The following is a 26,152-nucleotide window of genomic DNA, read 5'->3' on the forward strand; positions in this document are numbered from 1 at the left end:
CCCAGGGCAGCTTCCTCTCCCTGCCTTGTCAGGCCCCTTTCTGAGCTGTGTGGCTTCCTTTTAAGTTCCAGCTCCATCTGGACCATGGTCTGCAGGTGTGGCTAGGGAGGGTCATCTAGGGTGGTCCAGACTTGCCCTTCAGTTCTAATGTGGGGTTTGTACACCCCATCATATGGTAAATTTTGATGGGGACAGGTCACTTACACAGACCAACCTGGATCACTTGGTAAGGCAGCCTCGCTTAAACACTATATTTTAACACAGCATAACGCAAAGCCATACATCTAGAACAAAGAATGTAAGTCACATAAGATCCTACATTCAGTATCCTAGAATGCAGAGATACTGAAAAGGAATTGGAAGTCATGGTGGATAATCAATGAAACATGAGCTCTCAGTGCAATGCTATAGATAAGAGAGCAATGCAACCCTTGGATGTGAAGTAGAATAACATCAAGTAGGAGTAAGAAGATGTATTACCTCCCCATATAGCATAAGTGAGACTCATTACTGGAATACTGTTGTCCAACTCTGGTGGCCACTCTTCACAAAGAATGCTGGAACATGAGAAAGGGTTCAGAAGAGAATTACAAGAGTTATTTGAGGTCTGGGAAGAAATGCCTTTAAGTGAATGGCTGAAGAACCTCGGTCTATTTAGTTTATCCAAGAGAAAGCGAACAGGTGACGACTTAATAACAAACTATAAGTACCTGCATGGGGGAGATATTTCTGATAGTAAAGGGCTCTTCAATCAAGGAGAAAAAGGCATGAGATCCCATTGTTGTAATATGAGACAGACAAATTTGACTACAAATAAGGTGAAAATTTGTATAATTATGACAATTAACCACTAGAACAACTTACCTGGGGCCATGGTGGATTCTCAATTACCTGAAGCCTTTAAATTGAGACTGGACATCTTTCTAAAAGCAATGCTATAGCTCAAAGAGAAATTATGGGCTGGATGCCAAAATTGATGGGTGTAGTTCTATGGCCTGTTATGCATATAGTCAGACTAGATGACCATACCAGTTGCTTCTGGCTTTAAAAAAAAAAATCTATTAATTTCTGACAATTCCAAAAATAGATTAATCAAAAGCCAAAAATAGATTAATCAAACTGGATTCTATATATTTTGTGCATCAAATCATCTACTAAATTCCAATTACAAGGCCAGTTGCATTTGTGCAAGGCCAGAGAAGGCAAGGGAACTACACAAAGCAGAGAGGTTAATTTGAGCTGCTGAACCTTTTAAAGGGATGATGCACGACAAAGAGAGAACCCAGCTGACTTTCAGATCCCAGGCTGAGTTTGCAGGGCTGCAGTTAGGAAAATAAAACAACCCCATCTCTTTATGTGTAAACTGAGCACATCTGATAAAAATAAAATTGGAGACAGATGATCATGGACACATGCAACACCATTTTATTTAGAGACTCACATTTCAGAGCAGAATAGCTTTTTACCAAGAACACCTCCTATCAGCTCAGTGAAGTAGGTAAAGGATTGTGCCACTCACATAATTTAGATTCTATAACAGATTGTAAACGAACTGATGGCCTGATAACTGCTGCTTTATGCTACAAAAGTGACTGTTTAAATTGTGACGATTTTACTTAAATATGAAGGACCTGGTAACAGGTCCCATTTTTGGAGGGTGAGACAGGTTGACATTCAGAGACCAGATTCCCAAGTGTGGTGTTGCCATCGCTGAACCAGACTGCAGTACTAGTGTAACCAGCCATGGACGGCTCACACCAGTGGCGCGGAGACAGAGCAGGAGCTCCTATGTCACTACCCGTCCCTTCTTTTCCCACAGTTGGAATATCCAGAACGGAAGGAGGAAAAGAGGGTTTTGGTGTTTTAACAATTAATTAAATACAGAAACAAGTTTCTGAACAGCGCACTTGGGTAGTTTAATTTAAAAACTGCTTAAATCCTTCTATTTACACAGTGTATTGCGTTTTTAAAAGTGACTCCACATTGAACTCAGCATCAACCCATTACTCTCTGGAGTCCTGTTGAAACTTGTGTTTTCTTGGTCGGACTGTAAAAGCCATCGTACACAAATACTGACAGAATAATCTGAAGGTTTGAAATTATTTTCTCATAAAAGAGCTCTCCAAAAACTTTCCCATCTTAATCCTACATGATTCCTGAGAGAATAAACAATTGTTCTCCCCCCAGACTACACTGAAACAGATTGGCAAAAACATCTTAACTGCCATTTATATGAACAGCAGACTTGTTGCAAACGAACAGTTTTATTACAACCATTTATGCAAATCTTCCTTCAACTCCTTGCTGCTTGCCTACTACCGTGTCTCAGACAGTTGTGCTGGCATTAGCTTCGGCTAGGTGCTCCTCCTTATCTGTCTCTGAAGGTGGCTCTCTTGAATTTGATTGTTCTTTTACCCTAGTTTTCATGGCATGCACCGCATAGTTAATGCTAGTGCTTTCAGTCCAACTCCAGGACCCTGAGAAGGGGTTGTATGACATTCCATTCACTGTCTTGACTAAAAAGCCATCTGTAAAAGAAAGGGAAAAAAGATGGCGATCCTCATACATTCTAAGTCAATAAAACATCAAGCTCTAAAAAAATAGCAAGTTCTAAATATACATTCTTCCACTGAGCTTTAGAGCAACAACACTGAGTCATCAGAAGCATATTTATAGTTGCTCAAGTTTTGCAGATTCAGGTCATCCACTTCAAAACTGATAAACTGAATATACCTGTGACGGCGCCCCCCATAAGGCTTTATGGAGATATGCTTATGAATGTATATATGACATAACTGGAATATGTTTTATGCTACATGTGCCATGTAACATATCTCTGTAGAGGCTATGATCTACTGGATCTATTAATCCTACTTGTATGCATGTATCATTTTTGTATTTGAAGTTATGAACATTGGCTGTATACTTGTTTGATTCTGAGTAGGTTTTAATGAAGCAGTTGGTCAGCTTCCTGAGAAAAGACTATTCTCAGTAAGTGCCCAATCAAGAGCCCTTAAGCCAACAATGAACCTGGAGACGCCAATCCACATCTGGGCTTTCCCAGGAACGTGGCTTGGCCGGTAAGGAACTCAATCATGCTTGGACAAGGTGACTCCAAAACTCCATTTTGTAGCTGGACTTTGCACAGGAGAGAGGAGGGGGTCTCTACCCACAAGAGAAAGTCTATTTAAACCCCAGGGAGACCCCTCCATTTTGTCGTCAGCTGGCTAAAAAGAGAGCCTCTCTACCCCCAAAGACACCTGAAAGAAACTGGAACAAAGGACAGTAACTACAGGGGGTGTGAGTGATTGCTGGACGCAGACTAGAAGGAGATTAGTCTGTAAAAGAAAGCTTACTGGAACTGGTGACAGGTTTCAGAGTAGCAGCCGTGTTAATCTGTCTTCACAAAAAGAAAAGGAGTACTTGTGGCACCTTAGAGACTAACAAATTTATTTGAGCATAAGCTTTCGTGAGCTACAGCTCACTGCATCCGATGATGCAGTGAGCTGTAGCTCACGAAAGCTTATGCTCAAATAAATTTGTTAGTCTCTAAGGTGCCACAAGTACTCCTTTTCTTTTTGGAACTGGTGAGGTTTTTATCTGTATTCAGTTTTATTACTGTACTAGACATAGACTTGCGTGTTTTATTTTATTTTGCTTCGTAATTCACTTTGTTCTGTCTGTTACTACTTGGAACCACTTAAATCCTACTTTCTGTATTTAATAAAATCACTTTTTACTTATTAATTAACACAGAGTATGTATTAATACCGGGCGGTGGGGAGGGGGAGAAACAGCTGTGCATATCTCTCTATCAGTGTTATAGAGGGTGAACAATTTATGAGTTTACCCTGTATAAGCTTTATACAGGTTAAAACGGATTTATTTAGAGTTTGGACCCCACTGGGAGTTGGCATCTGAGTGTTAAGGACAGGAACACTTCTGGTAAGCTGCTTTCAGTTAAGCCTACAGCTGTTAGGGGGCATGGTTCAGACCTGGGTCTGGGTTTGCAGCAGGCTAGCGAGTCTGGCTCAAACCAGGCAGGGTACTGAAGTCCTAAGCTGACAGGGCAGGAAAGCAGGAGCAGTAGTAGTCTTGGCACATCAGTTGGCAGTTCCCAAGGGGGGTTCTGTGAGCCAACCTGTCACAATATCTATGGAAGACACTGGAGATTTAGCTATGAATGAAAAAAATAAGGCAAGAAGAACATGGATCAAGGAAACGGTGTGAATAAAGAGAAATTTTATGCTCCCTTCTTAATATCCCTTAGGTTCATCATATGATGCTGCATCATCTCAGACTCAGCAGGATAAAAGATAAAAAATTGAGTTCAGGCACCAGCTTGTTTACAGCGAGTTACAGGAAAAGTGAGGTGCTTGCTGGTGGGTTATTGTTTTATTTTTAACTTTCTGTAGAGAAGGAGCGTCTGAGGGAAAAACCCAACACCTCAGAAATCAGTCTTTTAGGAAAGCAACCAAACTGGGATCATTGGTGTGACTTAGTATTTTGATCCAGACACCATAATACACTCTTTCAAGTTTTATTGGAAAGTCTGTGGTCAGCTTTCAACTTCAGACAGTTTTTAAATGAAATGTTTTAATAAATATAAGGCTAATGAAAGATGAAGACGACAAAAGCCCTTGGTTTATACAGTGCAGCAGCAGTGCAACCTTTGGACACTAGCTCATCAAGTGTCTCAACCCTGATCTAGAGGACTCACCCTTAGAAACGAAACACTATTGTCTCCAAAAAGAGTCCAAGAATTTGCATCTTTTGATGCTTTGGCTATCAACAAGGAGGCTAGCTGTGACGGTGGTTTTGTTTAAGTGACCTCTGTACGCTTGGAGTTGAACTGAAATCATCAACTCTACATACTCACCTGAACAGCCAGTATGTGGTAATGCCTTTTAGCTATGCTTGACCTACGCCAAATCTGAGCTGCTAACAGGAGCACAGAACTCTTCACTTCAAGGTTACCAATCATCCTAGCTATCTAGTCCCCAGACAGTTGCCATTATAATCAGTAACACCTGGATCTCTCTATTCACTCCCGTCATTCTATTTGACACTTACTTGAGTCGAGCAGACATTCTAGCTCTTCAGGTGAAATAAACTTCTCCCAGTCATGAGTACCTTCTGGTACAATGCCCATTATTTTCTCTGCAACTACAATCCCCAAGATATAGGACAACTGTGTTTTGTTGATTGTAGTAATGAATAACGAGCCTCCAGGCTAATAAAAATATTAAAACAATATTCAATTAGCAGTACATTTAACTAAACAAAAAGTGTGAGGACCTTTCACATGAAAAAGTACAAGACTAATCATTTTTGAATTTCAAGTACAGAATGTGTCCATTTAGAAGCCAGGAGCTGCAGGAATGAAAGCTACTTTCACTGATACATGGACATAAATGTTTTAAGACAACTGCAGGGGATAGAAAAATCAGGATGTGATTTTTTTTTGTGAAGACTGAGTCTTTTCAGCATTTAACCAACACTCAACATCATCAAGGTTTTGGATCATTAAAAAAGAACAGCCATGCCCAGAAATGTCTATGCTAATCAAGGATAACACCTAATTAAATTATAAAACAATACATGCAAATGATGCCCGAGAAGAGAATGAATTACAAGTATAAGAATGTGTGTAGTAAACACAAGACAATATCCGGTCTTATTTATTAAACTTCAATTTAAATTAAACAAACATACACACCCTTCTCCATGGCAACTGCAAGCAGATTAGTTTGGGCTATTTTCATACCTAACTGTGGCTGCTGACCACACCACAAATCCATAGAGCAAAAACTGCCCAAGGATATTTCTCCTACAGCGAGTGTGATCAGTGGGGCACTTACTAATGGAAATGCTTGTTTGCTCAGAGGGCAGCCAAACGGATAGTGCAGCCAATCAGCGCTCATTTTGGGGGGCTTTCTTTTGTGCCATCGTGAAGTGAGCTGCGTCGTGACTGGCTGACTTGCTATTTCAATTCATATATATTCCGCATTCTTGTAAAAATAAGCACATTAATAAACCTATATTGCATAGTTCATCCTCAAAGACCTTAAAACGGTTTACAGATTGTACAGAAAGATCACTTTACCCACTGACAAGCAGCAATTTGTGAAGCACAACACAGGTGCTGTTTAACAGCTGCAACAATGTTACACTACACAGCAGTTCTGGACAAGAAGTGAAGACTTAGTTTATCCCACTGAAACTATAGGCATTATTTAGGTAGGTAGGTAGACTAATTCCCCATGCTGGAATTTGGCCATAACACTAAGTCACCAGCAAATCTTCATAATGTACAGCAGCATAAATTGCAAAATATGAGATACCATTACACAATTCATATACTTCTAGATAAAATTTTGTTTAATTGAGTCTCTGTATGTCCTAACGTAAACACTTTCAAAGAACAAAAGTAATATTAGTGGTTCTATGCACTGGTAGAAAAAGAATGATAGGGGCATGAGAAATTAGACAGAAGGGAGCGATGGTTCCTATTCAGATAAACTATGTTCCCTGCATGAGTAGTTTGACAAGGCTGTGAAGTAAAGAAGAGTCTCAGACTGCACACTGGGCCTACCGTCATCCTCTACTAACCAGAAACAAGAATACTAGAAAAAATAAAATAAATCCTAAGCACATCTAAATGTAAACATGGCACTCTTTAAAGCAATCCAGGAATACATCTGACTTTTAATGCTGAGTTGGAATAAGATGCCGTGAGACAGAAGTTTAACTGCAGACAGAACTTCAGTGCACAGTTAAATCATATTTGTAGACACCATCAACATAGCTATTAGATCTTCCTCCACCAGTGGAAAATCAGGCTGTAAGAACTTTTCATTAGGTTTTGACCTTGTACTTCCTTGTACAACCTAATGGGAGTCATGGTACTACTGCAATATTAAGTGATGATGTCACAGAGGCCTTTGGGATCTACATGTGCTCTGATTAACTTTTTAAATAAAACCTTCATTAAAGAAGGAAGGAACAAACATTTCCTACAATTAAAACAAACACTTACTTTTAACACTTGATAGCAGTACTTGATAAATGTTTCTAGGTCAGCCACATGCTCCACTACTTCAGAAGCAACCATTACATCAAAGGTTTCTGTAGCCTCTTCTGCAATATCCTCCAGTGAACACGGTTTGTACTGTATTCTCTTGGCTAGGACTGGATCAAATGACTTGTGCTGTTCTGCTGTTCTAATGTTGTCCTCCAGAGGATCAATTCCAGTAACTGAAGCTCCCAGTCTACCTAGAGGCTAATGATACATACAGTGTTGTTTATTCGCTGCATTAAAACAATCAGCGTAAGCATAAGGCTCTGTGTAAACTAACAGAATCTAATGTCAAAGTCACAAAAAAATCTTGCAGTAATCATCATTAGAACGGTGAGACAAACAAGGGTGGCTTTTGATCTGCAGCATTTTTAAAAGTTTATTAGACAGAGAAAGCACAAAACACATTTCAGATTTTCTATTCTTTTAAAAACTAATATTGTCAAATAGAAGATAGTGATTCTTTTACATCTGTTTTTTAAATAATTTTTCTTTGTCCACTTTGCCACATGTGCAGATTTTCTCCACTGCAACTATCACAGAGACACCATTTTTCTCCCTTAGGTTTTTGAACCTACACGTATGGTCACTCCTTACTGAAATGGTGAATCCACGTGTCTTTTTAATGGTTACTCTACAAATGATTATCTATGATACCTGCTCAATGCTGAAAGCTGAATACTCAGATGTTTACTCGGAAAGTATCAGTCTTGACTGTCACTGAAATATTTTAAGTACGTTCTTTCTCAGAGGTTGATGTCTCTTTTGAAACTGGAATACTTTGTGCAACACAACCAATAACTTTATGTTATTGGAACTCTAAATTCTCTAGTTATTAAGCTTGTGAAAGTTACAAACTCCACTGGCTTTACCAGCAGAGTGAGAGAGCTACTCGTCCATAGTCATTCAGTGTGTGGAGCTTGTAAGTACTTTGAACCAGCCAGTGAGAACTTAACTAGATGGACACATATGCACAGTATATCCACCCTTAAGCACACACCCGCAAAATTTTCTAATGTTCATGTACAATTTTCAAGCAGTCATAAATCTATAAAACAGAAACCATTTGTTTTATTTTTCAAAAATCAAGCAAAGGTACTAATCATCAATGAGAATTAAGACTATACCAAGTTTCCACTTCAGTAGTTTTTGCTCTAGCTGGCTCATGTATTTGGAGGGTAGGAGGTGAGGGAAGGAGGAATTGTTTTATAACAGGGTAAAGATACACATTTTTCACTCTCTCGCAGTTAAAAAGGATTTACGTCTAGCTACCAGAAATCGGGGGGGAAGAGAGAGACCCACCTTTGTGCAGAGAGCCAGGGTGAGCGTCTGTGCTACACCTCTGAACTTAAAAGCTTCAAAAGATCTTGGGCTGCTCTGGGGGCTAGAGAGGTCCCCAGCGTAACTTAGACAGTCTAAATTAGAGCAGCCCTATGAGACACAGCGCTGACCAGAATCTGTGTGTTACACTCCCACCCTCAACCAGGGGTGCTGGAACAATTTTTATACTGGGGGTGCTGAGAGTCATTGAACCAAACTGTAAACCTTGTATATACGGCTGCCCCCTGCACCACAGGAATCCTCCTTATGCCAGATACAGGGCTTTTAGGGCCCCTTTGTACAGCCCCAGTACTATTAGGTGGTGTCAAGAGGCAAGGTCAGAGATGAGAACTTTGCCCAATATGGAAAATTTAAGCCCAGAAGTTTCAAAAGTGTCAGGCATGTGAAAATAGGTTATAATGGAAAACATGTTACTTCATTAACAAGAGTGGTCATGATAAAAAGCGATCTTTTACTAACCTCCCCCCACCACCCAATACAAATAAAAGTTATTTTCTAATGACTTTCCAAAGGAATACTAGAAAGGACTGATGATATTTTGCTGTTTGTGACAATATTTGAATAATCTGTTTGTTGGTTAACCATAAAGTTTTAGCACCTCTTCCTTTCGTTTCTCTTTTCTTGATGAACCTCAGTTAATTATAACAAAACATTGCGTGTACTTTTTTTAACCCAAATACTAAATGTGGTTTGCAGAATTTACTGCACTCCAAAACATGCATTTATCAATGTACCAATACGGCAGAAAAGGGCCGGGGGCTACTCCTCCTCATCTGAGATTTAGGAGTTAAACAAACACCTTTCAAAGTCTTTATATGCGCCTTAGCTAGAGAGGCAGGAACAACAAACTGTGTTTCTTACTTCACTTAACAATCCACCACCACAGCCAACATCTAGAATCTTTACACTGGACAGAGGGCTTCCCAACTGATGATCACTACTCATGTTCAATAGAGTATCTCTGAAATAAAGTGAACATAAATAAGCACAAAGATACAAAATGGTTTAAATGAAATGTTTCTTTAAAATTTGTGTTAAGTAACTATAATTGTTCAACAAGTTATGTCTCATTTTCCTGTCTAATTATTTTACACTGTTTTTAGATGGATGCTTAGAAATAGCATTACGCAGCAAAAGTAATTCCAAAACTGTACCTAATAAATGGCACTCTAATATCATTCAGAGAATGCAAGATGGAATATTCTCCTTGTTCATCCCACCATCTATGTGCCAAAAGCTGGAATTTTTTCATCTCTTTTGAATCCACTGTCGTGTGTGAAGTACTGTATAGCCTCTTCATAGCAGACCTAAACAATGAAAGCCAAACATCATGTCATAAACATGAATACCTGGCACCAAAACATGTGACTGAAACAAAAAGTTGGGTTAAGAGGAGGGGAAAATATTTCCTTCAAGGTGGGAGGAGGAACAAAGCCAGAGAAAGCACTTTTAATTCAATTTATCTCGCTGCCTAGAATCTAAAATCTCTCCTTTTAACTTAGTTAAGATCATTTAACGTCACACTGAATTACTGATAACTCTGAGCATAAAATAGATTATTTAATGTACATCATGTAGGGGATTTTTTAAACTTAGTAGTATGTATTTATGTACAGTAACAATAAAAAGGAAGAGCAAAAATTATCTGAAAAAATCAATTCTGATCTTTCAGAAGAGTTTATCAGATCATCATCAAGTTGTCATCAAACATCATTAAGCTCATTTTTATACAGTAAAGGATAACGTAATGGATAATTTGATTAGCTACTGTACTTACATGCTGCTTTTCGTTTCAGTCAGACAGACAAACCTTGTACTGTTGGATGTCAACTGCATTTTCCAGCTGTAGTTCTCACTGAAGCCCCCGGGGCCTCTCTGAAAAGCCTGACCATAATGGTCACCTGCATATATAACAAAATCAGTGCAATGGAAATCATTAGCTTTATGATCATTCAGAGATAAAAGATCTGTTTGTCAGATTGGTTTGAAACACTATGTAGTGGTCATAAGTTTAAATAATTAAAATATGTGTCCAGGAGCTAATCAATGTATTTACCTTTACCTGTGAATACATTGTTCTCTCACACAAAAGTTTTGAGAGAGAAACCAGTCCCCTGTTGTTATGGATTTATGAAAAGAATACGCAAACAAATACAAAGCTAAGCAAATATATCACTGATTTACTTCTAATTTCCCTGAACTAATCAAATAGAACACAATCCAACAATCAAATTAAGATTACAATTGAAATTCAATTAACAGATCCATGGTTCAATGTATCTGGTTTGCCAATTACTACAATAAGCATTTAAATCAATTTACAACCTTAAAACAAGAATTACTTTAAGACTTCACAGGAAAGTTAAGGAAGAATGCATTTCTTATGATCTAATCAAGTGATCTAAGAGTGTGCTAAAAACAGAAGCTGACTCTTGCCTTTGCACTAAGACAGTACAGCTCTTAGAGTCTGTCTACACTGTAGATGCTCGAGTGGTACAGCTATGGTGCGGCAGCTGTGCGTCTGTAGGCACCATAGTGAAGGGGGTTTCCGTCACTGTAGTTAATCCAGCTCCTCGAGAGGCCACTGCTAGGTTAACGGGAGAATTCTTCCATCGACCTAGTGGTGTCAATTCCAGGACTTGACTATGGTGTTCAGGATAGTGACTGTGGAAGAGCCAGAGAAGGAGATGCCTGCCATGAACAGCAGGGAGAGAGACATGGCAGGGAACTCAAACCATGCCACAATCTAGGAACAGTCTAAAACTGTGCAGGAGTCTAGCCAGTCTCACCAGGTGAGCACAGATGAATCCACTGCCAAAGGGGAAGGGAATTTGAGTAAGTGTACGAGCAGTTTTCCTTGCAATTTTTTTTTTTTTGCTTTTCCTTTCCCTCAAACCTCATCTCCCGCCTCCCCCCAGCCACCTTTATTCCCCATTTTAAAATGACACCAGTCCCATTCACAAGTTAAAACAATGGATCAACTTTTCATTGCTGTTGTCATAAATATAAAGGGAAGGGTAAACCCCTTTGAAATCCCTCCTGGCCAGGGGAAAGCTCCTCTCACCTGTAAAGGGTTAAGAAGCTAAAGGTAACCTCGCTGGCACCTGACCAAAATGACCAATGAGGAGACAAGATACTTTCAAAAGCTGGGAGGAGGGAGAGGAACAAAGGGTCTGTGTCTGTCTGTATGCTGCTTCTTGCCAGGGACAGAACAGGAATGGAGTCTTAGAACTTTTAGTAAGTAATCTAGCTAGGTATGTGTTAGATTATGATTTCTTTAAATGGCTGAGAAAAGAATTGTGCTGAATAGAATAACTATTTCTGTCTGTGTATCTTTTTTGTAACTTAAGGTTTTGCCTAGAGGGGTTCTCTATGTTTTTTGAATCTAATTACCCTGTAAGATATCTACCATCCTGATTTTACAGGGGGGATTTCTTTATTTCTATTTACTTCTATTTTTTATTAAAAGTCTTCTTGTAAAAACTGAATGCTTTTTCATTGTTCTCAGATCCAAGGGTTTGGGTCTGTGGTCACCTATGCAAATTGGTGAGGCTTTTTATCCAACATTTCCCAGGAAAGGGGGGGTGCAAGTGTTGGGAGGATTGTTCATTGCCCTTAAGATCCAAGGGTCTGGGTCTGTAGTCACCTAGGCAAATTGGTGAGGCTTTTTACCAAACCTTGTCCAGGAAGTGGGGTGCAAGGTTTTGGGAAGTATTTTGGGGGGAAGGACGCGTCCAAACAGCTCTTCCCCAGTAACCAGTATTAGTTTGGTGGTGGTAGCAGCCATTCCAAGGATAACGGGTGTAATATTTTGTACCTTGGGGAAGTTTTGACCTAAGCTGGTAAAGATAAGCTTAGGAGGTTTTTCATGCAGGTCCCCACATCTGTACCCTAGAGTTCAGAGTGGGGGAGGAACCTTGACAGCTGTACTGGTGTAATGTTAGAAAATACATTTCAAAAAGGGTTGTATGGCAGTCTGATTATACAATACACATCAGATCAGTGTCATGTGCTCGGGTAGCAATGGAAGAAACAGAGGCAGACTTCAGGCTCACTTTTCATTTTTTTGGCTTGTTGGGCTAGGAGGGGGGTCATGGGGAGTACTATGTTCATCAGAATAGGGATGTCTTTTATCCTCAAGAGATCCAGATGAAACTTTCATGGAGATCTTCTGCAATCCTCTCCTGAAGAATTCTAGAGATGGTAGCTTTATTTCTTCCTCTGAGATAAAGACGCCTTCCCATGCCACTCTGTGATGAGTTCAGCTGGCACCATTGCAGTAAACAAGCTAGTTCCACACAGGCCCAGGCAGCTTAAGGAAGCCATCAGCAGCCATGTTCTCTGTGCCTTTGTGACCCTCAGGAGTGAGATATTAGCCAAAATCACCATTGCCTATGAAAAATAGCATTAATAGTCACAGCCATTTCCCTATATCTGTACCAGGAAGAGGACCAAACTGTAAAGCCACATGCAATAGAACACCCCCTTGTACTCCCCCTGCTAGGCCGTACCCATCAGGGTTTGAGCTGCAGAGCAATGCTGTACCAAGATGCTCCAAAACCCAGATGTCAATAAGCATTTTTTATTAAGGTATTTGTGGAAATAATGCAAAGAGAGTTTTGAGACTTCTCTTTCCCTTTTCGTTGTGACTGCAACTCTAAAGTGTATCAGTCTGTTTTTATCAGGTGGTTTTGAGGAGTCCCCCCTCCATGCCCAAGCCACGTCTGACCCTGATCAGGAGGCAAAGAAAGAGGACTAGGGAGTATATGTGCTGCAAGAGCCTCCAGGCCACAATTGCCTTGGACCATGATCAAAGGTCTTGGAGAACTCTTCAGAACATAACAGAGGGGAAAACCGAGAATGAAGAGAGCAGTTGCTGCAGGACAGGCAAAAGGACTAGGAGGCACCAAAGAAATGCACCAGGACATAATGGGGTTATTCGAGTAACAAACACAAATGTTACAGAGCATGGTTGACCGACAGTCCCAAAGATCCCGCACTGAGCAGACGTTGCAGTCCTAAATATACCTAAACATACCACAGTGTACATCCTTAATCCAACTGTTCCACACCGAGGAACAAGAAGAGAACCACAGCTACATATACACATGTAAAAACACAGGTCAGTATAAATGTAGCCACAACAGACTGCACGGAATTACCGTTTACATATCTTGACATAAATAAAAGGAGAACTTGTGGCACCTTAGAGACTAACCAATTTATTTGAGCATAAGCTTTCGTGAGCTACAGCTCACTTCATCGGATGCATACTGTGGAAAGTACAGAAGACATTTTTATATACACAAACCACGAAAAAATGGGTGATTATCACTACAAAAGGTTTTCTCTCCCCCCACCCCACTCTCCTGCTGGTAATAAGCTTATGTAAAGTGATCACTCTCCTTACAATGTGTATCATACATCAGGAGAGTGGGGTGGGGGGAGAGAAAACCTTTTGTAGTGATAATCACCCATTTTTTCATGGTTTGTGTGTATAAAAACGTCTTCTGTACTTTCCACAGTATGCATCCGATGAAGTGAGCTGTAGCTCACGAAAGCTTATGCTCAAATAAATTGTTTAGTCTCTAAAGTGCCACAAGTACTCCTTTTCTTTTTGTGAATACAAACTAACATGGCTGTTACTTTGAAACCATTGGAATGTTTCTCTCATTGAGATCCAATCTAGTAAGTAAACACCACTAGCATCCCTTCGATCTCCCAAAAGCAAATTCTAATGTAATTCTGCACCTGCTGAGCTGGTAGTTAAAACTTTCTTGGTGTCTGAGGTGGCCAGTGTATAGCTTCATGAGCCAGGGAAGCAAGGGGTAGGTTGGGTCCCCCAGACTCACTATTGCCACTTCAACATCGCCAATGGCAATCTCCCGGTTGGGAAAGAATGTGCCCGCTTGCAGCTTTTTGAGAAGTCCAGTGTTCTTCCTTGATCAGCCACACTGATATCAGTGAAGTGCACCTGGTGATCCACTAGCACCTACACAAGCACAGAAAAGTAACCCTTTCTGTGTGGTAAGGTGGGCTGGTGCCAAAATAGGGACGTGTGTGCGGTCTATCACCCTATCGCAGTTAGAATCATAGAATATCAGGGTTGGAAAGAACACAGGAGGTCATCTAGTCCAACCCCCCGCTCAAAGCAGGGCCAATACCCAACTAAATCATCCCAGCCGGGGCTTTGTCAAGCCTGACCTTAAAAACTTTTAAGGAAGGAGATTCCACCACCTCCCTAGGTAACCCATTCCAGTGCTTCACTACCCTCCTAGTGAAAAAGTTTTTCCTAATATCCAACCTAGACCTCCCCCACTGCAACTTGAGACCATTACTCCTTGTTCTGTCATCTGCTACCACTAAGAACAGTCTAGATCAGGGGTCTCAAACACGTGGCCCGTGGGCCGCATGCTGCCCGCAGGGTTCTTTCATGCAGCCCGCCAAGGTCCCCGCACCCCCACACCGCGTGCCCCTCTGTCTACCCTGTGGCGCCGCGAACCCCGCACTGCTCCCTGAAGGGAAGGGGTTGGAATAGGGGCAGGAAAGAGGCGGGAAAGGGGCAAGACCTCATGGAAGGGGTGGAGTGGGGGCAGGGCCAGGGGCAGCAAGGGTAGGGTGTCACTGATGTGGCCCTCGGGCCAATGCACTAGTCCTCATGTGGCCCTCGTGGTCATTTGAGTTTGAGACCCCTGGTCTAGATCCATTCTCTTTGGAACCCCTTTCAGGTAGTTGAAAGCAGCTATCAAATCCTCCCTCATTCTTCTCTTCTGCAGACTAAATAATCCCAGTTCCCTCAGCCTCTCCTCATAAGTCATGTGCTCCAGCCCCCTAATAATTTGTGTTGCCCTCCGCTGGTCTCTTTCCAATTTTTCCACATCCTTCTTGTAGTGTGGGGACCAAAACTGGACACAGTACTCCAGATGAGGCCTCACCAATGCCGAATAGAGGGGAATGATCACATCCCTCGATCTGCTGGCAATGCTCCTACTTATACAGCCCAAAATGCTGTTAGCCTTCTTGGCAACAAGGGCACACTATTGACTCATATCCAGCTTCTCGTCCACTGTAACCCCTAGGTCCTTTTCTGCAGAACTGCTGCCTAGCCATTCAGTCCCTAGTCTGTAGCAGTGCCTGGTATTCTTCCGTCCTAAGTGCAGGACTCTGCACTTGTCCTTGTTGAACCTCAGCAGATTTCTTTTGGCCCAATCCTCTAATTTGTCTAGGGCCCTCTGTATCCTATCCCTACCCTCCAGCACATCTACCTCTCCTCCCAGTTTAGTGTCATCTGCAAACTTGCTGCGGGTGCAATCCACGCCATCCTCCAGATCATTAATGAAGATATTGAACAAAACCAGCCCCAGGACTGACCCTTGGGGCACTCCACTTGATAGCAGCTGCCAACTAGATATGGAGCCATTGATCACCCATTGATCACTACCCGTTGAGCTCGATGATCTAGCCAGCTTTCTATCCATCTTATAGTCCATTCATCCAGCCCATATTTCTTTAACTTGCTGGCAAGAATACTGTGGGAGACCATATCAAAAGCTTTGCTAAAGTGAAGGAACAACATATCCATTGCTTTCCCCTCATCCACAGAACCAGTTATCCCGTCATAGAAGGCAATTAGACTAGTCAGGCATGACTTGCCATGCTGACTGTTCTCGATCACTTTCCTCTCCTCTAAGTGCTTCAAAATTGGTTCCTTGAGGACCCGCTCCATGTCCAGTTCAGGAACCCCATTACTGCAAATCTGCCTACTATTTCCTACACATTATCAAGAGTCACAGCCCTGCATAGCAAGAGATGTTTTATGGCCTTATACAGTTGGAGCATAATGGGCCCCGCTCTACGGATTTTCCAACCCAAAATTATTGCCCACTGACCAGTAGCAAGCCAGTATTAAAAGCTTCCTGAGAGTGATCTCCACTTGCTTCTCCACTTGACAATGCTTCTCTCATTTTGGTGTCCCTGTTGCGGAGGGCTGAGGTGAGCTCGACACAGAGCCCCAGGAATGTGGCTTTTCACATCTGAAAGCTCTGTAGCCACTGCTCATCATCTCAAATCTGCATTATGATGCAATTCTCATCAGCCAATGCTCATTTCTCAGGCCCAGAAACAGTGCTCCAACATGCAGAGCAGCTCTGGGAATGCCAGCAGCAACCTGGCATTGTTTTTCACTATGTCCACCAGCATCCAGTTACTGTGCTCAAATAACGCTGCATTGTCTTTATCACAATCCCCATTGCAGCAGTACTCCCTCAAGCTGTGAAAATACCGGACAATCATGTGCCCTGTATTAGCAGCGCAGACGAGAACTGTACTGAGTTCTGCCGGCTCCATGCTTCTGACAGACAGATGGCGGACACCAAAAAGCACTCCAAGCGACTGTGAGAATTTTGAAAAAAGGAACAAAAATTATGGGATATGGAAAGTATTATAGGATGGAGAAATTAGCATGGTGGGAACTTGACCCCTCGCTCCCAGAAATCCCTGGGTGATATATGCTACTAGTTCACAAAGCACTGTGAAAGTGTCCCAAAACGCACTGCACCAGACAGCAGGGCACACTGGGATACCTACCCAGGATACACTGCACTTCACACTACTGTTACATCAACACACTGCACTTCACACTACTGTTACATCAACACACAGACTCTGGGTACCAGTGCAAGCAACCAGAAATGCACACAGCCATGCAATATACACATTTTGGTGGCTGTATAGATATGTAATTTGAATCGACCAAACTTTGTAGTGGAGACCCCAATATTGCAAACACTTATGCACATGCTTAACTTTACTACCACAAGTAACCCCACTGACTTTAAGGGGACTTCACGGTAGTTAAATTAAGCATGTGCGTGTTTGCACATTGGGATCTTAGTTGGCAAGCTCTTTGGAGCAAGGACCATTTTTAACATATATGTACAATGCCTAGCATAACAGGGCTCTGATCCCTGATACATTTAAAGGTGGCACACCCCAAATCCACCATGTCATTTTAGAAACTGTGGTCCTCCTCTCCCCAGCCTGCCCCATACTTTTCCAATCCATTCATCTCCTCTCCCTATCACATGCACCCTCATCCATAGCTTAGTCAAAGCCATGCCTCATAATCGGTACCCAGGGGATATCTGATTACCACCAGCCTGACTTTTTAACTTGTTCCACATGTCAGATTATTTGTCTGACAGCATAATGGATGATGGAGAGCGTGACAATGCCTCATAATACTGTGCAATAATCCAGTTTGTTTTTTCAGAGACTAAAGGGGGTCTGGGGAGAAGGGAATCTTATTAGGTAGGATAAAGGATACAATCACAGGACTCACTTTTTATGCGATGCAAAGCATACCTCCTGCATGCAGATCAATAAACCTCAGAATCCCTACTGTTATTAATCAGCCCTATACAATGGTGATGCATCTGAAGACTTCTGGAGTAATTACAATTTATTCGTACAAATACTAGGTACACAATCTTCCCTCTAATCACTTCTGTACATTATCATTAAAAAGGGACACAGTGTCCAGTAGAATGGGATTCACTTATACTGTTCACATGGGTTGCCCAGGTAAAAAACACTTTGTACAGCTTACATTCTGTAACAGTGAGCCTGTGGCATATTTACACTGGTCACTTTGTTTGGAGCCACTTTCCCTCTAAACTACATCTAAAAATATTCTTATTGATTTATTATTAGATTATATAGGCCAGGATAGAGAAAATAATTGTGGACATATCTACTATCAAAGAGATTAAGCTTTGCAAAAATTTTTGTTTTTGAATAGAACCTACTAACAAGCATAGATTTCTTTGGTTTGCTGAGTATTATTCAGAACTACAGAGATCCATCTCAAAGTGAGATCTGTGATTATATATCTGATTAAATATAATATGATAAAAATAAAGGTTTATAAACTGTAGTTCTTAACATCATACTGTACTTCTACCATGCCTTCTATTCAAGGATTTCAGCTTTATCAGCAATTAATGAAATCGCACAAAATATCTGGGAAACAAATGGTACGATCCCCATTTAGACATAGGGAACATGAAGCACTAAGGTTCAACTTCCAATAGGATAGGGAGGATACTGAAAAATGACAACATACAGAACACTAACCTTTAAAAAAGGAGATTTCAATAAAATGAGATTAGTCAAAAAAAGGCCCTAAAGTTAAAAGCTGAGAAAGTAAAATCCGTAGTGGTGGCATATATGCTAATGTTAAAAATATAAGCATCTCAAAAGACATGAACAAAAAGGGAACCAGCAAGGAGTAAGCCAATATGGCTAAATGGCAAAGTTGAAGAAGCTATTTAAGCCAAACAGAAATCCTTCAAAATTTAGAAATCTGACTCGATGAAGCGAATAAAGAGAAATAAATTGCAGAAGGCAATATGCTAAAGGAAAATTAGAAAGGCCTACATGGATTTTGAAAAGCAAATAGTTAAAGGTGTTAAAAACAAACAAGCATATGGGGAAGCAGGAAGTCTATAAAGTAATCAGTGGGTCTGCTGGATCACCAGGAATTAAAGGGAACAATTGAGGAAGATAAGGAAGTTTCTTTGTATCTGTCTTCACCAGTGAGGATATTGGGAAGATGTCTATCCTGGACCTGCTTTTTTCTGGTAATAAAGATGAAGTACTCTCAGAGACTAAAGTATCAGAAGAAGAGGTGCTAGAAGAAATTGATAATTTAAGAAGCAATACGTCAACAAGACTAGATGCTATATCCAAGAGTCCTAAAAGAGATTAAGTATAAAGTAATAACAAAAATATGCCATCTGTCATTAAAAACAGCCACTATTTCAGAGGCCTGAAGGGTAGCAAATGTTGTACCTATATTTTAAAAAGGCGCTGGGGGATGATACAGGGAATTATAGGCCAGTAAACCTTACCTCTGTATCTGGCAAATTGGTTGAAATGGCGGATAAAAACAGAATAAAACACCTGGAAGGTTATATGACTGGGTCTAACAAGCACAGTTTCTGCAAAGGAAAATCATGTCTCACTAATCTCTTAGAATTCTTGGAATTTGTCAATAAACTGATTGACAGAATTTAGACTTCAAAAAGGCCCTGCATAAGAAGCTACTAAAGAAGCTAAAAAGTCATGGGGCGAGAGTCAAAGTACTATCAAATAAAAAACTGGCTAGGAGACAGAAAGCAAAGACTAGAATTAAATGGACAATTTTCATCATAGCAGAAGGTTAACAATGGGGTCTCTCAAGGTTCTGTGTTCTTCTATATATTTCTTAGTGATCTGAAACCACAGGCTAAGTAGTGAGATAGCAAAATGTGAAGATGACAAAATTACTTAGATTATTCAGGACCAGAGAGGGCTGTGAGGAACTTCAGAGAGACCAAACAAGCTAGGTGAATGGGCAACACAAAGGCAAATGATGACAATATTGATAAATGCAGAGTCATGCACACTGAAGAGAAAAAATATAAACTACTTGTACACCTTACAGGGTTCTAAATTAATTGTATCAACTCAAGAAAGACACCTGGATGTCACTGTAGACAGCTCAATGAAAACCCATGCTCAGTGGGCAGCTGCAGACAAAAAGCAAACAAGATGGTAGGATGCATAAGGAATGGGAGGGAGGGAGAATAATACAGAAAACATCATCATTATAACGCCTTTATATAAATCAGTGAAGTGATCTCATCTGGAATACAGTGTACAGTAATGTCACACCATCTCTAAAAGGGTACTGCAGAACTAGAGGGGGTTCAGAGGAGGGCTATGAGAATGATCCAAGGCCTGGAAAAACTCTTATATGAAGAGAGATTGAAGATTGTGATTATTTACCTTAGAAAGGAGGCGAGTAAGAGGGAACATGATAAAAGTCTATAAAATAATAAATGATACAGAGTAGGTAGATCAGGACCCTTCCATTTTCCCTGACTCATAACACAAGAACAAGAGGACATTCAATGACATTATAAGGTAGAAAATTCAAACTAGTTAAAAGCAAATACATTTGCACATCTATCATTCACCTGTGGTACTCATTGCCACAGGAAGCTATTGAGGCCAAGAAATTAACAAAATTCCAAAAGGTAATGGACATTTATATGGATATCAAAAATATCCAGTTATAATTAATGATAAACATTTTGGAAGGGATATTAAACCTCATACTTCAGGTCTTTAACTGATCTCCGCTATTAAAGGCCAGGAAGAGACAATGTGCAGGCAGACCATCTGCCTGCTACAGGATTCTTACACTTTCCTCTGAAGCTGCTGGTGCTGGCCTGTGAGAGACACAATACTGTAGTAGATGTACCTTGGATCTGATCCAAGATGACAACTCATATGTTCCTAAATCTGAATGTCTTAAACCAAATCCTACCACCTATGTACCGAAATCCCATTGACTTTTGATGAAACCTATCTCCTAAATCTCATTTGAAAATGGGATATAGGTACTTCTGAATATTTTACCCATTTTCTATTCCCACTGTTCTCGTTAAATATGTAGCTTAACATTGTAGTATTTGCTATAAAACATACAGGATATGCAACACAGCTGAGTTAGCATCACTACTGCAACCATAACTTCTGGATTTCCTAATTTTTAGCTGTGCAATCATAATGTTGCATATAGCTTCTTCCCCGCACCTTCCCACTCTTTAAGAATAAATAGCGAGTGAGATTTTAAAAAAGAAAAACCAAGAACTATTGAAAGAAAAGTTGCCAAAAACATCAGTCTGTCATTAAGAACTCAGATACAGAACAAAGGGAATAGCTAGTTTTATTCCTGTAGTAGACGATTTCGGGCATCAAACTTGAAGTATCTAAAAAAACTATTTATCACCTCTCATTTAGACACATGCGTCAAGTCATAGTCTGTGTGTTTATACTTGAGTAACAAAACAGAATTAGAGCAATTATTTTAAGCAATTTGTTCTTATATAAGTTCTTATACCACCCCTCATCACTGAAATATGAGTGCCTTCCAGCAGCGTATTAAGCAATGTGACTAACATCTGTTCACATGCAGTTCGCTCTGTCTCATACTCTCCCCATAGGGAAAATTATGTGGGCTAGTGTAGTGTTTTGGTAGGGTTATTTGTTTTATTTTATTAATGTATATGAACATGCTCCAATGTGTTTACATGACAGTCAGTTTCATGCTAACAGTGCTGTATCCCTTCTGAGGAGAGAAGGGAGAATCTCACTACTAAGTTATTTATAGAAAATACTTAGGTACTTTACAGGTGATAAATAAAGCAACTAAATGACAGGAAAAAAAGAGAGAGAGAGAGAGAGAGACAGACAGACACAAGATGGGTGAGGTCATATCTTTTACTGGACTTCCGTTGGTAAGAGAGAAAAGCTTTCGAGCTTACACGGATCTCCTCTTCAAGTCTGGAAAACTGACACAGAGTGTCTGAGTTAGTTTCCCAGACCTGAAGAAGAGCTCTGTGTAAATTCGAAAGCTTGTCTCTCTCACCGACAGAAGTTGGTGCAGTAAAAGATATTACCTCACCCACCTTGTTTCTCTAATACCCTGAGACTAACATGACTACAGCAACATTGCATACAAAAAAAACACAGAACTAATGTAGATAAAATGAAACACAAATGTGCTGTCAAACAACTGGAAATGTATAATGCAAATAAAGTGAGTACATAGTTCAAAGGCCATAGATCTGTTGGTATTCTTTTTATGAATCAGATCACCCTACCAATGCTTTAGACTGATTTTTTTGCTGCCAGCTTAAAAAATACAAAGCAAATCATTTTGGTAGTTTTAATTTATTAACCCTATTGGGGTCCTTCAGTACTACCATTATATGAATATTTACTCCTGCTAATGGTGGCTTATGCCCTTATTTCATGTAACCATATATACCTACAACTATGTCCTTTAGTTATTGATTTAGGAAAATCCACCAGTGAAGTTGAAAAGTGCTTATCCTGTTTCATGGTGTGATGAAGTAAGAATTTTGGTAATATTTTTATGATTGCTATGTGCGCTTCAGTTTCCCTCTGTGTTTTGCATGGCTATGCATGAAGTGTAAAAGGTTACAAAGCTGCTCTTGGGGCAGAGCAGGGGACATGGGAACATAAGAATGGCCATACTGGGTCAGATCAATGGTCTATCTAGCTCAGTATCCTGTCTCCCCACAGGGGCAGGTGGCAGATGCTTCAGAGGGCATGAACTGAACAAGGTAATTATCAAGTGATCCATTCCGTCGTCCAATTCCAGTCTCTGGCAGTCAGACATTTAGGGACACCTAAAACATGGAGTTGTGTCTCTGACCATCTTGCCTAATAACTACTGATGGACCTATCCTCCAGGAACTTATCTACCTATTCTGAACACAGTTATACTTTTGGCCTTCATAACATCCCATGTCAATGAATTCCATAGGTTGACTCTGCACTGTGCCACACGTGTCTAGGGTTGTAGGAATGGGTTACTAAGGACTGACTGAAACCAACCCATATCTATGGAAAGACAATGGGAACCCCAGTGGCTGAGCCATTCACACCTAGCAATCAACAACCAAGAGAAAGGAGATTTTTTCCCTCACCTCCCGGCAGGGAAGAGGAGCAAAAGCCCCAGCTAAAGAATGAAGAGGAAAGGTATTTGGAAGTTGCATTAAGAACTGGCCTGGAAGGGGGGAGGGGGAGGTGTCCGAGAGAGACTTAGGGCATGTCTACACTTGCTATTTAAAGCAGAAAAAGTCTCCTTTTTTGAGCAAAAACCGTGGGAGTGTCTACACTTGCCATTGATTTTTTGCAGTGAAACTTCAGAAGTTTCACCACAAAAAGAAAACCAACTCCACGAGAGGCATAGAACTCTTACTGGTGATGCTTTTGCAGTGATGTGCAAGTGAAGATATTATCTCTGTTTACAGAGCTTTTAGCCTCTGGAGGATATCCCACAGTGCCTAGGTGACCACTCTGGCCAGCAGCTCTGCTGATCTGATGCCAAGTAAACACACATCCACCCCTCTCCCTGTAAAGCCCCTGGAACTTTGAAACTCCCCTTCCTGTTTTCTTGGCAAGAGCTCACTTATCATCGGGCCAGGTGACAATGGCTGCTCCATGGAGCAAAGGATCCCCTGCTTGAAGCAATGCTGAGCTACTGCAGCTGATCAGTGTTTGGGGAGAGGAGGCTGTGCAGGTACCCAGGATGCCCCGCGATCATCCCTCACCCCTTCCCAAAAGGCACATTGTCAAAATGGAGAGAGCTGCACTGTGGGATAGCTGCCCTCAGTGCACTGCTCTCATCCAGGATGGAAGTGCTGCAAATGTAAACACACTCTGATGCCTGTGGAAGTAAGTGAGTACACAAACCAGCACTTTTCTTTCACTATCAGCCTTGAAACTGACAGCGTGAAAACTCTGCAAGTGTAGACATAGCCAGATAGTCCCACTCCCAGATGCCTGTAAAGACAAAAAGATAGTGAGAGAGCCAAGATGGCTTAGTTGGCATGGTGATGGCAGCCTGGCTCAAGGGAGCAACTCTATCTTAACCTTTGTTTCTCTATACTAATTAAAGGACTCTCAGATTCTGTATGCTAGGTGATTAATAAATTACCATTTTATTTTGGAAAGGATGCCTGGTGTTGCAGCAAATACTCATTGGGAGCACTGTGCCCTGAACGGGTACCACACAAGTCTCCCAGAGAAGTCTGCCTTATCTAGCTTTGCTGCAGGGAGCCGAGGAGAGAAACAGGGATCACTGGTGCCCAAAGGCCCAGTTTCAAACTCTGGGAGGTCCTGGACCTGCCCTTCTGGAACTTTGCGAGTTCTCAGGGCACAGCACAGAAAAGGGATCACTCCGCAAGCTGGGGCATAGACCAGACATTGTGAATCCCTGACGATGGTACTCTTTAGAGCTTTACTCCTCTAAGCCACCTTTGCAGACCAGTAGGGCCATTCAAAATTGCCAGCTTCAAGCTTTAATAGAGCAAACGACCCATAAAATGCTTCTAAGCTTAATTGTATATAATTAGTTCCATCCTAAATACATTGACAATTAGCTTTCCTGTTTAAATGGCTGTAGCAAAGTAGCTATTACTCCGTGTGGAACTTCCACCATGCCAACCGGCCAACCCTCCATTTGTTTCTAAAAAGCGACTCCTCCGTACATGTTATAACAATTTAGGCTGCAAGTACAGTATTGTGACACATCGAAGCCAGTGACCACAAGAACAGTCCTGCAAGGGTGGGCAACCCGCGGCCCGTCAGGGTAATCCGCTGGCGGGCAGGAGACCGTTTGTTTACATTTGCACAGCCGCCCGCAGCTCCCAGGGCTGCTGGGCAGTTCGGCCGCGGCGCGTTCGCACTGGGCCCCGGGTAAGCGCCCGCCCGCGCGCCCCATGGCAGCTCTGGGGCAGCGCGGCGCGGGCGGCGCCTGGGCGCTGTCAATCACGCCGATGGCGCAAGCCGGCCGCAGAGGCACCGCGGCGGTTCCGGAGCCCGCGCCAAGCATTGGAGAGCGCTACTGGCCCCGGCACAGCCACGGGGGCTGGCGGCGGTGGAGGCGCGCCCAGCGCTGGGGGACACGTAGCCCGGCCGCCGCGGGCCACAGGCAGGCCCCGCAGGAAACACCCAGAGCCAGCTGATGCCGCCGCCCCGGGCTGCCTGCCCCAGCCCCGCTTGGCTGTGGCCGGGCACAGAAGGTACTCACCGGCCGCTGCCCCCGGCCTCCTCCCGGGCGGGCCCGCCCCGCTGCTCCGGCCCCGCGGGGCGACGAGAGCCCGGGCTGCTCTGTTCAGCCCGCCGCAGCCCCACATTGCCCCGGGCAGAGCGCTGCTGCCGAGCTCCGCCCCGAGCGGGACCCGGGACCCGCCTCCCGCCACCGCACGGCGCACGGCGCGGCCTCCGCCGCATAGTTCCGGGCTGGGCAGTGAGCCGAGCGCGAGAGGGAAATCTCAGGACACATGGGGCGGGGACGCCACAGGCGCAGAGCCTCGACCGGGCCCCGGGGGAGGGGGTCGCTGACGCACAGCCCTGGAAGCTGTGGGGGGCGTACGACCCCTGCGAGGGGCACATGGCCCCAGCTCCAGCCCCCGGAGCTGAAGCCACGGGGCGGGGGCGGGGGCGGGGGCGGGGGGGGCATGGTCTCAGTTCCAACCCCCACCGCGCTGCTGGCTCAGCTAGGGTGACCAGATGTCCTGATTTGATAGGGACAGTCCTGATATTTGGGGTTTTTTTTAACATAGGCTCCTATTACCCCCAACCCCCTGTCCCGATTTAACACACTTGCTGTCTGGTCACCCTAGGCTCAACCCAGCTGACACTCACATCACCTCCCAGCAGGGCCCGTGAGTGTGGCCAGGGGAGGGGGCAGGCCCAGGGCATGGGGGAGTAAGTGTCTGGGAGGTCTGTGGTGGAGTGCCTGGCAGTGGGGGGCCTGTTGGGGGACTGGGCAGTGGGGGAGATCTGTGTGTGCCAGGACGCTGGGCAGTAGGGGTCTGTGTAGGGAGCTGTGTTGTTGTGGTGGGGCTGTGGGGAAGGGCATTGGGCAGTAAGGGGGCATCTGTGTGTTGGGGAACTAGGGAGTGGGGGTTCTGTGAGGTGCTGGGCAGTTGTGGTGGGCTGTGGGCAGGGGGGCGCTGGGCACTAGTGGTGGTGTGCAGAGCACGGGGCGTTCAAGGGGTGTTGGACGGGGGAGCTGTGTGGCACAGCATGGGCTTGCCCCCAACAGGGCCAGGCAGACTAGTGTGCATCTGATCATGCCATGCATGC

The 26,152-nt window shown here is 42.7% G+C and overlaps 1 protein-coding gene across 1 annotated transcript; it reads right to left on the minus strand.

Moving 5' to 3' along the window:
• Window positions 1-1,402: 1,402 nt before the first annotated feature.
• COQ3 (coenzyme Q3, methyltransferase) lies at window positions 1,403-25,246 on the minus strand. The gene is made up of 7 exons (XM_048844939.2): window positions 25,092-25,246; window positions 10,197-10,320; window positions 9,574-9,726; window positions 9,281-9,380; window positions 7,040-7,282; window positions 5,074-5,233; window positions 1,403-2,528 (listed from the first exon to the last, which is right to left on the minus strand). The coding sequence occupies exons 1-7, from the start codon at window positions 25,195-25,197 to the stop codon at window positions 2,326-2,328; spliced, it is 1,089 nt and encodes a 362-aa protein (XP_048700896.1). The 5' UTR covers window positions 25,198-25,246; the 3' UTR covers window positions 1,403-2,325.
• Between the last annotated feature and the right edge of the window lie 906 nt (window positions 25,247-26,152).

This window comes from Caretta caretta, chromosome 3, assembly GCF_965140235.1.
Source record: "Caretta caretta isolate rCarCar2 chromosome 3, rCarCar1.hap1, whole genome shotgun sequence".
Classification (NCBI taxonomy): domain Eukaryota; kingdom Metazoa; phylum Chordata; order Testudines; family Cheloniidae; genus Caretta; species Caretta caretta.